Source organism: Rhinolophus ferrumequinum, chromosome X (assembly GCF_004115265.2).
Source record: "Rhinolophus ferrumequinum isolate MPI-CBG mRhiFer1 chromosome X, mRhiFer1_v1.p, whole genome shotgun sequence".
Classification (NCBI taxonomy): Eukaryota; Metazoa; Chordata; class Mammalia; order Chiroptera; family Rhinolophidae; genus Rhinolophus; species Rhinolophus ferrumequinum.
In genome coordinates, this window is record NC_046284.1 from 1,551,678 (window position 1) to 1,564,658 (window position 12,981).

The window sequence follows — 12,981 nt, forward strand, 5'->3', positions numbered from 1 at the left end:
ACCTATCAAAGAGCAGTCACCGGGCAAATTTAAACTTTGCACGTTGAATTCAAAATTTTGAACCCAGTCGTACTGCTTCCGGAATCAAGTCCATGATTTGCAGGGGTTATTATTTCTTTATCCCGAAAGCACCATTTTGTGCAGGGCTCAGACATCCCCCCCCAAAATCTGTTTCAGTAGTTTGGAAATCCCGAAATTAACTTTTTGGGTGACAGGAAAACTGAGTTGAATCCTCTGTTTTTCCTGGTGAGGACTTGGGATAAGCGAGGCCGGTTTGTTTCTTGCTTGAACTGCCCAAACCTCTGTTTGCCTGGCCACCAAAGTCCGCCGAGCTGAGAGTAAAGCAGCAACCCAGCAGTGCCTGGCAGCACTGATGTTTGCTTCCAAAACCCCGGGAACCCTGGAGATAAACAGGGGTTGGTTACTTTAAGCCTTTTTTGGCGCTCGCTCCAAACACGGAGAAAAAGAAAATGGGGGAAGCGCATGCTTTCTCGATCGTGCCCGTTTGTCTAACAGACACCTGTACAATTTCTAACTTAAGCATTTGGCCCATAGAATACAAATCAAACATCCCTGCATTTAAAGATACTAATAGCAGTTTGCTTCACACTAAGCACTGTTCGTTCCAAGTGTTTTATGTGGATTTAATCCTTACGACACTTTACACAGGCGGTGCGGGCACTCTCGATACTTCACGGCGATCATACACGCAGCTAAGTGGCAGAGCTGGGATTCAAACGCCAGCAGCACTCGTTCCAAAACCTAAACTCTTAGGCACCTAACTGTCTACACATATAAAGGTGCTTTGAGTAGACAGGGAATTGGATAAAAGGGGCTTATCGTTATAACCTTATGTGCCCCACCAACTTGCAAGTTTACCGCTACAAGCCCCTTCTATAAACACCAGGATTATGGAACTGTGAGCCTCAGAGATTGGTTCAGGTGAAAAACCTGCACGTTAGCTATAGTTAAGAGCTCTGTGCTTCAAGTAATGAGTGGGGCAGGATTGGAATCCAATCTTAAATTACACAAATTTATTCAATGTGCACAAGCAATTCCTTCAGACTGGAGGCAGTAGCTGAAGTAGACCAGAAATAACTAATGCAGGGTCCTAATAAAGACAGTGGGGGTCAGAGCTCTTATGAGCAGGCTAGTGGATGCCCTTCTCCCCCCACTATCTTTTAGGAAATAAACTAATCCACGTTAGGGCTTTGCAGGTCACAACCCACAGAAATTGGGAGGTAAATTACCTGAAATTTTATTTAAAGCAATTTTCATTTATATCTGAGAAAAAACACAGCCGAGCCTGTTCTGGTCCCTGATGCATTGCTACTTGGTTTGGTCCCTCCGTCAACAAGGTGGCCAAGTTCAACCACCATACGGAGCAGGAAGGAACAGTCTACACAAAGAATGAAACTACAGGGTAGTGACGCCAGCACGGTCCTAAGCAAAAAAGGAACAACCGTAAATGGGTATGCTGTGAGATGCAGGCTTTGTGGTCACCTTAAAGGATCATATGCCACTCCCACCCCTCCGCCACCCTAGGCTGAGAAAACCCAATCATTCATAATACCACAGCTGCACTAGGGAAATCTGGTCCTTTTGCTGTTTGGAGCTGTCCAAAGGCAGGTTTCATTACTGGATGACCCCATGATTCTGTCCATCACTCAAGAGAACACAGACTACATCAGCCACATTAAGGGCAAATCATTCATTTATTGTTTAAAGATCGCAAGACAACATCTGGATTTCTGTAGCACAATTTAAATGTTTTACTTTTTTGATAAAGCAGCGTATAATAAACAATTAGTCTCCAGTAATAGCTATATCTCTATTCAGAATTAAGTCTTCCACAGACATGTTACCTGGAAACAAAAGCCTGTTACAATAAGCAAAGCTTTATCCAGAGCGGCTACTTCTCGTGCCAGGAAAAGTTCATCCCTATAGGAGGAATGATGTGCTATGTAAAATGGCTGTAAGGTCACAGCCTTGAGGGCACTAGAAGTATATTATCCTATTCCACATTAAGTCGTTTGGTGAATTTCAAACATCAGTTTACCTGCAACCATGCTGACAACCTTTAATTGATATTTTAATCAGGTAAAAATAAATTAAGAAATCCTTAAACTGATGTTCCATGATTTACATCATTAAAAAGTACACAGTTCATTACCATGTAATTCTGGCTAAGAATTACATTTGAGCCTCCTTGCTCAAGTTTTGGTTAACAGTAATAAGAACCTCTCAGAAATTCAAGTTCTTATTAATCAATAATTTGTCAGCTAGGGTACATTCAGGCATCAGCCGCAACTACAGAATAGGTGCAGTGCCTCAGTGCTTTGGAAAGACGGTATAATCTAGAACACTACTAGCAGACAAAAAATGACCTGTTACTGGATAGCATAAGTGCAGTACAGCAAGACAAACACACAGTCATATGTTGGCCTGTTTAAGCCTCAAGCCCTCAATCCTTTGCTGAAATTCAGTAATTTTATTCCTATGGTTTTTAATACCAAGAACTCAAGCTCCAGGAGGGCTCAAGTCTAATTTGTACTCCAAACCTAGCAGCAGTACAGGGTGCTACTACTGCGGCCGAGTCCATAGACTTCAAGACCACGTCCAGAAGACAGTTATTATAAAATACCCTATAAGGTCTGAAAAAATTACTCATATACATAGCTGGTCCTTCAGAGCTTTTTACCTAGAACATGCTTTTTGATGAAAGTTACTTAATGTATTCACACTAATTGTGACTTATGATCAAATATTTGAATACTTACCTGGGATTTCATTTCTGCTGACAGAAATAGGAAGAACAGGACTCACTTTAAAAAACAAACCTTAGAAAGGAAGGTAAAAATCTTATCACATACTATCTCTTCTGGAAGCAGCATAGATGGGCAGTTGAAGGTCAAACACTGGTGAAATAGGTCAAAACTAGGCCAAAAAAATCTCTATTATCATCAATGACAGTACCACAACTGTGCCCTTCATAATTAATAATCATTCCTAAGAATTTTCATTTGGCACCAGATGATGTGTTTTAGAGAAACACTCTGGGATGTTCTGTATCCGACTGGGTTTTGTTAGCTGAGTTCCAGGAGAATTTTTAAAGTCGGGGGAGGGGAAGAGAAGGAAATGGACCAGGAAACAATTCTGAATCATCACCAACAAAGCACTGATAGCTCCAAACATTAGGTCAGACACTAAAACAACTGATATAGGCTCAAGTGGTTTATAAAACCTATAAAAAGACTACACCAGCAAAGTCCCCATTAATCGGTCGAGTTCAGAAACTAAAGGAGCGACACTTTAGGTTAAAACCTTATCTGAAGAGAATCATATACACTCCACATGAATAAAAACACCTGAAACCAAACATTTTTAAAAGTTCCAATACCCCAAATATAAAGAAAAGAATTAATTCAGAAGATTCAATCAATCCATTGGAATCATACAATGGCTGGACAATCTCAGTCTCCCTCCGTATTGACCATCCCATGGAAGAGTAGAGAGAGCAGACCTTCCAGACCTCTGCATCGCCTGGCTGCTGACAATGAATTCTATGGCGATTCTTGTGCAACAGCAGTTTCCCATCTCTTGCATCTTTCCCTATCATGCAGGAAGCAAGTCTGGCTGTGCTATTCTATTTTCATTCTGTCACCCATCTGCAACACGGTACTGTCCAGACAAGTAAAAAGTACATCATCAGTTCCCTTTCCCCAGAAGCCTGAGGCTCAGGTACAGGGGTACTTCTCCCGTGCATAGCTTTTCTTTAGGCGGACTCAGTGACTTCAACGGGCTTAATCATATGGTCAGGTTTGTTGCCAGCAGCATAGTGCTCCCACATCTGTAGGTACAGCCGCTCCAGTTCCATTGTGTACTGTTTGGTGTTGAACAGAGGGCTAGATATTCTCTGCTTCCAGACTTTGCCACGAATCTTCTTCAGGCTGGGTAATTAAAACAAAAAGAGAGGGCCGAGTTTACAGACAGCGCAGAAATTCAGAACTAGTCCCCGTAAGTCCCTAGTGACCTTGCGGGTGACACAGACGACCAAACTGCACAGCATGTTCTCTTCTGACTGGCTCCTTTACATCAATGCTGAAAAGGGGAGGCTCGCACCTAACACAATGCTAACACTTGTAATCGAGTTCACCTTCGACACCCTCTGAAAAAATGTAGTTCTTTCCTGAACAAGTATAGCCAAGAGATACCACACTGTCTCCATTTCACCTCATTTCTACCTTTAAAATAAAAACAAGAATCGGCAATGACACAGGTCTAGTCCTATGTACCAATGGCAAAAACGTAAACTGCTTACCCTCTTGGTAAGCGACTTAGCAATGGGTATGTTAAGAACCTTAAATGTTCATAGCCCTCTGACCATCGATAACACTTTAAAGTCTATCGAAAAGAAATAATTGGAGATGCAGACTCCCGGCGTTGCAAAGATGTTCACTGAAGCACCATTTACAATAACTAAGGCACAGACAGACATAAGAGGAAGTATTCAGTTGACGAATATTTTGAGGAAATAGAAAAACACTCAAAGGGGAAAATGCAGTATGTCTACTGCCATAATTTTTCACTTGTATATGAACAGAGCTGTTCATTTAGATATAAAAAAAAAGTGCTCCTAATATCACCAGGACTGGTTCTGTTCAGAAACGGGAAGAAAATCAATTCTGGGAACAGAGGGGAGAACCCCTCTGTTCCCCCTTCTGAATATATCATTTGTCATGGGATTATTCTTAGATGGAGAGAATTATTACTTGAGAACCAGAAGCTGGAACACTTCTGTGCATTTTAAAAAACAATTAATAAAAAAGTTGCTTTAATGTTTGTTGTGACAGAACTACTAAAACGGCTGTGCATATCTTACCTGCTCTCAACCCAACCATGACCATTATGAATGCTACCTTCCAAATAAAAACGTTTTGTGTTCTATTTTTTTTTAAGTTCTGTATGTCGATAGGAGAATGGTTAAACTGTGGTCCATCCATACAATGAAATACTCCTCAGCAATAAAAAGGAATGAATACTGATGAAAGCCAAAACATGGATGAATCTCAAAACATTATGCTGAGTGACAGAAGCCTTTAAGTATACAGACTACATGGTTCCATTTGTATAAGGTAAAACTAATTTACGGTGGGAAAAAAATTCAGAACATAGTGCTTATCTGAGGCTTGCGGAGGGGACCAAATGAGAAGGAACATGAAGGAACTTTCTGACGTGATGGCAATGTTCTCTATCTTATTAGGGGTTTGGGTTATAAAGGTATTTCTCAAAAGTAACGTAAGACTTGTATATTCCACTGTATACAAATTCCACCTCAAAGGAAAATTAAACTCTAGCTGATGATGTCCATGCTGAAGTATTTAGGGAGAAGAAGTGCTGATGCCTGCAATTTACTTCAAAATGTATGAAGATGGATGCTAAATGAATAGACGGATAGAAGAATAAACAGATGGATATGATTTGATAAAGTAAGCATAGTAAATGTTAGTGGTAGACTCTAGATGGTAGGTATGGAAGTATAAAATTAATATTTTTCATAACATAATCTTGGGATAAAGTACTGTATGAAATCAACTATGTTCCAAAAAAGTAAAAAAAACAAACAAACAAAAACCCACTAAATTATTTACTGTAGTTATCTCTGGGATGATGGACATGGATCTTAGTCTTTTTAATGCCTGAGCTCAAAATTTTCACTCACTTTTCTTGGATGTATATGATGATCAATGGAGAAAATTGTGAAAATAAATGAATGCTTAACATCTGTTGAATACCTACTATGTACCAATAACTATTGTGTTTTACGTGGACCATCTTTTTTTAACCCTCCCAACTCTGCAAGGTAGGTACTATCATTCATCCCCATTTTTCAGGTGGAAAAACCAAGGCACAGAGAGCCTAATTTGCCCAAAGTCACAGTTTGTAGGTGGGAGAGCCTGGATTGAAATTCAGGCAATCTGATTCAAAGAGGGTGCTTCCTTCAAGTTCTATATAATATACAGAAAAACACAAAGAAAAAAATCACCCTTAATGCCCAAGGAAAAACTTCAGTTAAGAGATAAACACTTACTTCACTGTACGGATAAAGCATCATGTATCTAAGCATCACCCCTTTAATTCCCACCCATTTGGGGGGCATTTACACTTTTTTTCTTATGCTACAGTTTTCTTATGTTACACTTTTTTTCTTATGCTACAGTGAAGATATGGCATTATCAGTGTCAACGTTTTTTTTTTTTTAAGGATCTTAAAACTGAGGAAGGGTTGTACCAATTTATTCACCAATGTATGAAAAGGCCAGCGACTCAATGCTCACTCATCACTGGTATCATATTAAAAATCTTTCGTTTTATAGGCAAATAATGGGTATGCCTCAATGTTATTTTAATTTACATTTCTACTACAGAGGCTGAAACTTTCTCTTGTCAACCATTTGTATTTCTACTTCAGTGGGTTGTCTGGTCATTTCCTTATTTACTTTCCTATTAAGGGATTTAAAATGAAAATGTCTTTGTATAGCCAGGCTACTAACATTTGACATAAAAAACAAAGACTTTTTCCCCTCTTATTTGCCTTTTAATTTTTTTTGACTTACTTTCATTCAGCCATTTACTTTTTTTTAAATTAATTTATTTTTTTAAATTTATTGGGGTGACAATTGTTAATAAAATTACATAGATTTCAGGTGTGCAATTCTGTATCACACCATCTATAAATTACATTATGTGTTCACCATCCAGAGTCAGTTCTCCTTCCATCACCACATATTTGATCCCCCTTACCCTCATCTCCCACCCCCACATTTACTCTTTACACAGTAAAATCTATTGATAAGTTCATTTAGGAAAGTTTAGAAAGTTCTTGTTCCATCCAGTGATCATACAACTAATTGACCTATTTTAATTGCATTTTATAACACCTATATTCTCTCTAAATTTTCCTGAGCCCCTTCACTTTGCCATACGATTTGTTCACAGAGAAGTTTACTTACTATTCTAGATCAGTTCCCAGTTTCACAGCTATGTCTTCATATTCTTGTCTGTTTTTAGCAATAAGCTCAAGACAACCTAAACAAGTGAGCTGGGAAGCCGCAACTCGAGAAGCAAGAGTCTCTCCTATAATAAGAAAGAACAACCGCACAACTGAGAATGCAAATAGCACGTGGTTATTAGTGTTATTTATATTAAGTATCCACACAATGCAGATGGGGGGAAGAATGGGGCCAAGTGCTCAGACTTGAACAAGTCTCTTTTTTGATCATCCTGCCCCAAATGGTGCTTCTCGTGTGCACAACTTCACCTGGAACTGCCTTCCCCAAAGGAGATTCTAAAAAGAACAAGTAAGACTACAACGATTTGTGAACAACTTACCTGGCATAGTCACCATGGGTGTCCCCGCCCAGAGGACATCCATCCCTGTGGTGTGCCCATTACAGAGTGGGGTGTCCAGGCAGACATCAGCCAGCTGGCCCCTCCTGACATGTTCCTCTTTAGGAGCAACAGGTGAAAAAATGATCCGGTTCTGGGGAAGGCCCATGTTTTGTGCATACTGTTGAATATTGGGTTCTCCTACGGCTGGGAAACGCAACAGCCACAGCACACTATTAGGGACTCGCTTCAGAATCTAAAACAGGGAAATAAGAATAATTATTAAGAACAGCTCTGTCTTTCTCCAGAAAGGTTCCTATAGATCGCTAATAAACAGATGGCTGGGAGATAAAGCAAGGAGAGAATTATTACTTTAGAACCAGAAGCTGGAACACTCATGTGCATTTTTAAAAGCAGTTAATGAAAAGGTTGCTTTAATGTTTGTTGTGACAGAACATTCTACCACACACTATTCTTCTCATCCAGATAGCAGCCTACTGTGAACTGAGTCTTTCCTTCACATAGACAAATTAGATCAACTGAATTGTAGGTTCCTGTTCTGCTAAGCTGTCCCCAAAGTTACAAGAATGAGAAGAGTGAGGTAAAGAAGACATAAAACCAGCTAATTGGCAAAATCTGAGGCAGCTGTGCCCTATGGGAACTAATACCAGAGGTAGTTTTGTTGAGCAGACAGGAATTTGCCATTTCCTATTTTAAATCCCCCACCACAACACATCAAAGAGTAAGCTCACACTGGCCTAATCTAGATCAGGTGTCAGTAGACTTCTCTGTAAAAGACCAGAGAGCAAGTATGTTTGGCTTTGCTGCCACATGGACTCTGTCATAACTGCTCGATTTTCCACTGTCATTGGACAATATGTAAACAAGTAGGTGTGTGGTTGTGTGTCAATAAAATTTTATTTATGGGGCGGCTGGACGGCTCAGTTGGTTAGAGCCTGAGCTCTGAACAACAGGGCTGCCGGTTCAATTCCCACATGGGCCAGTGAGCTGCGCCCTCCACAACTAGATTAAAGACAAAGAGCTGTCGCTGAGCTTCCGGAGGGGTGGCCGGATGGCTCAGTTGGTTAGAGCGTGAGCTCTCATCAAGGTTGACGGTTCAATTCCTGCATGGGATGGTGGGCTGTGCCCCCTGCAACTAAGATTGAAAACAGTAACTGGACTTGAAACTGAGCTGCGCCCTCCACAACTAGATTGAAGGACAATGACTTGGAGCTGATGGGCCCTGGAGAGACACACTGTTCCTCAATATTCCCCAATAAAGTTAGTTTACAAAAATTTTTATTTACAAAAACAGGCAGTGGGTGGATCTGGCCCACAGGCCAGTTTGCCAACCACCAACTTCGATCTGCATCTACTCAATGTATCATAGAAGTTCATCATTCCTTCTCTAAAAGGCATGGGGACAGATGAATTTCAGATTTTTAAAAAGTTGTGCAGTGTATATATGTTATATAACACCCTCAGCAGCAACTCCCTGTAAACAAACACTTAAGTACCTCTGCACTAAGACATAGGAATAGTCACACTAAATGAAATAAATAAAAGACCACAAACAGCATAGTTCAAGCAGTTTGGCTGCCAAGTCAACTTGCCACAAACTTATGGCAACAATTTTGGTTTTCAGATTTTTCTGAACACTGGGAAGTGAAGATTAAGGGATAGTAAACCTACACTCATCTGCTCCCTCTTCTCCTCCACCTTCCTCTCCCAAGGAAAAAAAAATAACAAATAGACATTAATCAGAAAAGAAAGCAACCAGGAGTTATCTCCATTTTATTAGCTCTATGGGATAAGAACCAATTATGGATAGCAAAATTGAGAACCCTCCGAGATCCTGCTTATGCACACTGGTCTGATGAAGTAAGAAAGGTAATGGCATAAATTGATTCCTTCCTGGTTATAAGTCTCCAATATCATGAGAAAGTTAAACACGATGCATGTGCATGACAGCTGTTGCTATCAGTTTAGACTACAGGTTGGCAAACTACAGCCTGTGAGCCAAATCGGGCATGTTGCCAATTTCTGTAAGTCAAATTTTATTGGAACACACATACATGCATTCATTTATATAATGTCTATGGTGTTTTCCTGCTACAGTGACTGAGTTGAGTAGATCTGACAGAGCATAGACTGCAAAACTGAAAATATCTGCCATCTGGCCCTTTAAGAAAATGTTTGCTGATCTCTGGGTTTGAACACACAAATTTAAAACGTTCATAAGGTAATATTTAGACACTGGAAAGAGAAATTTTAAAAAATGGCTGAAAAAGCTACAACGCTTTTGGAGAGTCAAAATGAGTACAAGAGACTTCCAGTCAAGACAGTGGGGTAAACACTGTGCTGGCTCCACTCAGGACCACATCAAAATCACAACTAAATGACAGAACAACCATCGTAAGGACCACCTGAACAGAAGTCCTATAGAAGTCCTATAACTTCTAGCTGAACAGAAGTCCTATAACTAAGGACGTGCAGAAGAAGCCACCTCGAGACTGGTAGGAGGGGCGGAGACATGGACGAGGCAGGCCTCACACTCACATGTGGTGGTTGGGAAATGGGCTGTCTAGTTGCGGAGGTCCCTCTGCAGAGCGAGGGGTCCCAGCCCCACACCAGGCTCCTCAACCCAGGGCACCAGTGCCAGGAAAAGGAGTCCCTGTAACATCTGGCTGTGAAAACCAGCAGGAATCCTGTCTCAGAGAGACAAAGGGCTGCAGGAGACCGGGACATGCTGCTCTTAAATGGCTGGCACACAAACTCACTTGCTCTAAACTCCAGCACAGGAGCAGCAGCTCGAAAAGCACCAAGGACACACAGGGAGGAACTGAATTGACTAACTTCGGGGCAAGGGCCGGAGGGGCAGGGGTCAGAGCAACGCTCTCTGAGGACGGAAGTGCTGGCAGGCGCCATTGCTGCTTTGTGGAGCTCTCCTCCCACCCAGCCGGCCAGGTGCAGGCACACACCAAATCTGTGCTCTCCATAAATCTGGCTAACACCATTCAACCTGCCCAAAGGACAAACTCGGCTGGCACCAGAGTCTTGCTAAAGTGACTCCTTTTCTGAGAGGTCAGCCTCCCTCGCATCAGTTTGTCTGCTGTCGTCACAGCCAACCCTCACATCCAGTCAGCCTGAGGATCAATCCCATCCACTTAACATGCCAGCAGCAACTGAGGCCCAACTACAGCAGGAAGGCACACAAGGGACACAGCTGGAGCACCCGGCTCAGGTGACCAGGAAGACTGCCAGGGCCCCACAGGACCAACTACAAAAGGCCAAACTGCCAAGACTGAGAGACTTAGCAGCCCTACCTAATACATAGAACAAACACAGGGAGGCAGCCAAAATGGGGAGACAAAGAAACATGTCCCAAACGAAAGAACAAGACAAAACTCCAGAAAAGAACTAAACAAAATGGAGACAAGCAATCCATGAGATGCAGAGTTCAAAACACTGGTTATAAGGATGCTCAGTAATCTCAGCGAGAACTTCAACAGAGAGATAGGAAACATAAAAAAAGAACCAGCCAGAAGTGAAGAATACAATAACTGAAATGAAGAATGCGTTAGAGGGAATTAACAGTAGATTAGATGAAGCAGAGGATCGAACCGATTTAGAAGGTAGCAGAAAACACCCAATCGTAACAGCAAAAAAAAAAAAAAAAGAGAGAGAGAAAAAAGAAGAATCCAAAAAATGAGGAGGAGAGTTTAAGGGGCCTCTGGGATAACCTCAAGTGCTAAAAACATTCACATCATAGGGGTACCAGAAGGAGAAGAGAGAGAGCAAGGAATTGAAAACCTATTTGAAAAAATAATGACTGAAAACTTTCCTAACCTGGCAAAGGAAATAGACCTATACAAGCCCAGGAAGCACAGAGTCCCAGAAGATGAACCCAAAGAGGCCCACACCAACACACATCATTAATTAAAATGACAAAAGTTAAAGACAAAGAGAATTTTAAAAGCAGCAAGAGAAAAGCAGTTAGTTACCTACAAGGGAGCCCCCAATAAGGCTGTCAGCTGATTTCTAAACAGAAACTTTGCAGGCAAGAAGGGATTGGCAGGGAATATTCCAAGTGAAGAAAAGCAAGGACCTACAACCAAGATTACTCTACTCAGCAAAGCTATCATTTAGAATTGAAGGAGAGATAAAGAGCTTCCCAGACAAGAAAAAGCTAAAGGAGTTCATCATCACTAAACGAGTATTACGAGAAATGTTAAAAGGAATTCTTTAAGTAGAAAACAAAAGATCAAAATATGAATAAGAAAATATAGAAAAGAAAAAAATCTCACTGACAAAAGCAAACAACAAAAGCAACGGATCAATTATAAAGCAGTACAAAGGTTAAAAAAACAAAAATAGGAAGGTCATATGTAATTACAACAATAAATTAAGGAATACACATAAACACATCCATAAAAGATATTAAAAATGACAAAAACAAAACATGAAGGGGGTGAGTAAAAGTTGTAGTGAACTTAGAATGTGTTTGAATTTAAGCATCCAGCAACTTAAAATAGACGGCTACAAACACAGCTTGTTATATGTGAAGCACATGCTAACCACAAACCAAAAATCTCTAAGAGATATGCAAGAAATAAAGAGAAAGCAATCCAAGCATAACACTAGAAAGTCATCAACATACAAGAAAGCAGGAGAATAAGAAACAAACTGGAGGAAAAAAAATCAGTAAACAATAAAATAGCAACTACATACCTATCAATAATTACTTCAAATGTAAATGGACTAAATGCTCCAATGAAAAGACACAGGGTGGCTGAATAGATTAAAAACAAGACCCATACATATGTGGCCTACAAGAGACCTACCTTCAGATCAAAACAAACACAGACTAAAAGGAAAGGGATGGAAAAAGCTATTTCATGAACATGGAAACAAATAAAATACTTATATCAGACAAAATAATCTTTAAAAGAAGGGTTGCAACAAGAGACAAAGGACATTTCATAATGATAAAACAATCAATTCAACCAGAAGGTAGAACTCTTATAAACACACATGCATGCAAGGTAGGAGCACCTAAGTATATAAAGCAAATCTGATGGACATAAAGGGAGATCAACAGTAACACAGTCATCATAGGGGACTTTAACACCCCAACTAACATCACAGGTTACATCTTCCAGACAAAAAGTCAACAAGAAAACAGCAGCCTTAAATGACACATTAGAGTAGATGGACTTAACTGATATTTTTACATTTCACCGCAAAGCAGAATAGCCATTCTTTTCAAGTGCACATGGAACATTTTCCAAGATGGACCACATGTTAGGCCACAAAACAAGTCTGAATAAATTTAAGAAGATTAAAATCGTACCAAGCATTTTCTCCGATCACAATGGTCTGAAACTAGAAATCAATTACAAGAAGAAAAGCGAAAAACATACAAACATGTAGAGGCTAATTAACATTCTATTAAACAATGAATGTGCTAACAAGAAGGATCAAGGAGGAAATGAAAGGATACCTTGAGTCAAATGAAAATGAAAACACAACAACCCAAAATCTATGGGACACAGGCAAAGAAGTTCTAAGAGTGAAATAAATAGCAATACAG

At 40.3% G+C, this 12,981-nt stretch overlaps 1 protein-coding gene across 2 annotated transcripts in view; it reads right to left on the bottom strand.

Moving 5' to 3' along the window:
• Positions 1-1,696: 1,696 nt before the first annotated feature.
• The window catches only part of OGT (O-linked N-acetylglucosamine (GlcNAc) transferase), a 40,434-nt gene continuing 29,149 nt past the window's right edge, over positions 1,697-12,981 (bottom strand). For both annotated transcript variants that reach the window (XM_033105431.1, XM_033105343.1), the window contains exons 20-22: positions 7,392-7,644; positions 7,013-7,136; positions 1,697-3,950 (exon numbers count right to left, since the gene is read on the bottom strand). In XM_033105431.1, coding sequence (XP_032961322.1) covers positions 3,776-3,950; positions 7,013-7,136; positions 7,392-7,644 — 552 coding nt within the window. In that variant the 3' untranslated portion in view covers positions 1,697-3,775. The remainder of the gene's footprint in view (positions 3,951-7,012; positions 7,137-7,391; positions 7,645-12,981) is intronic.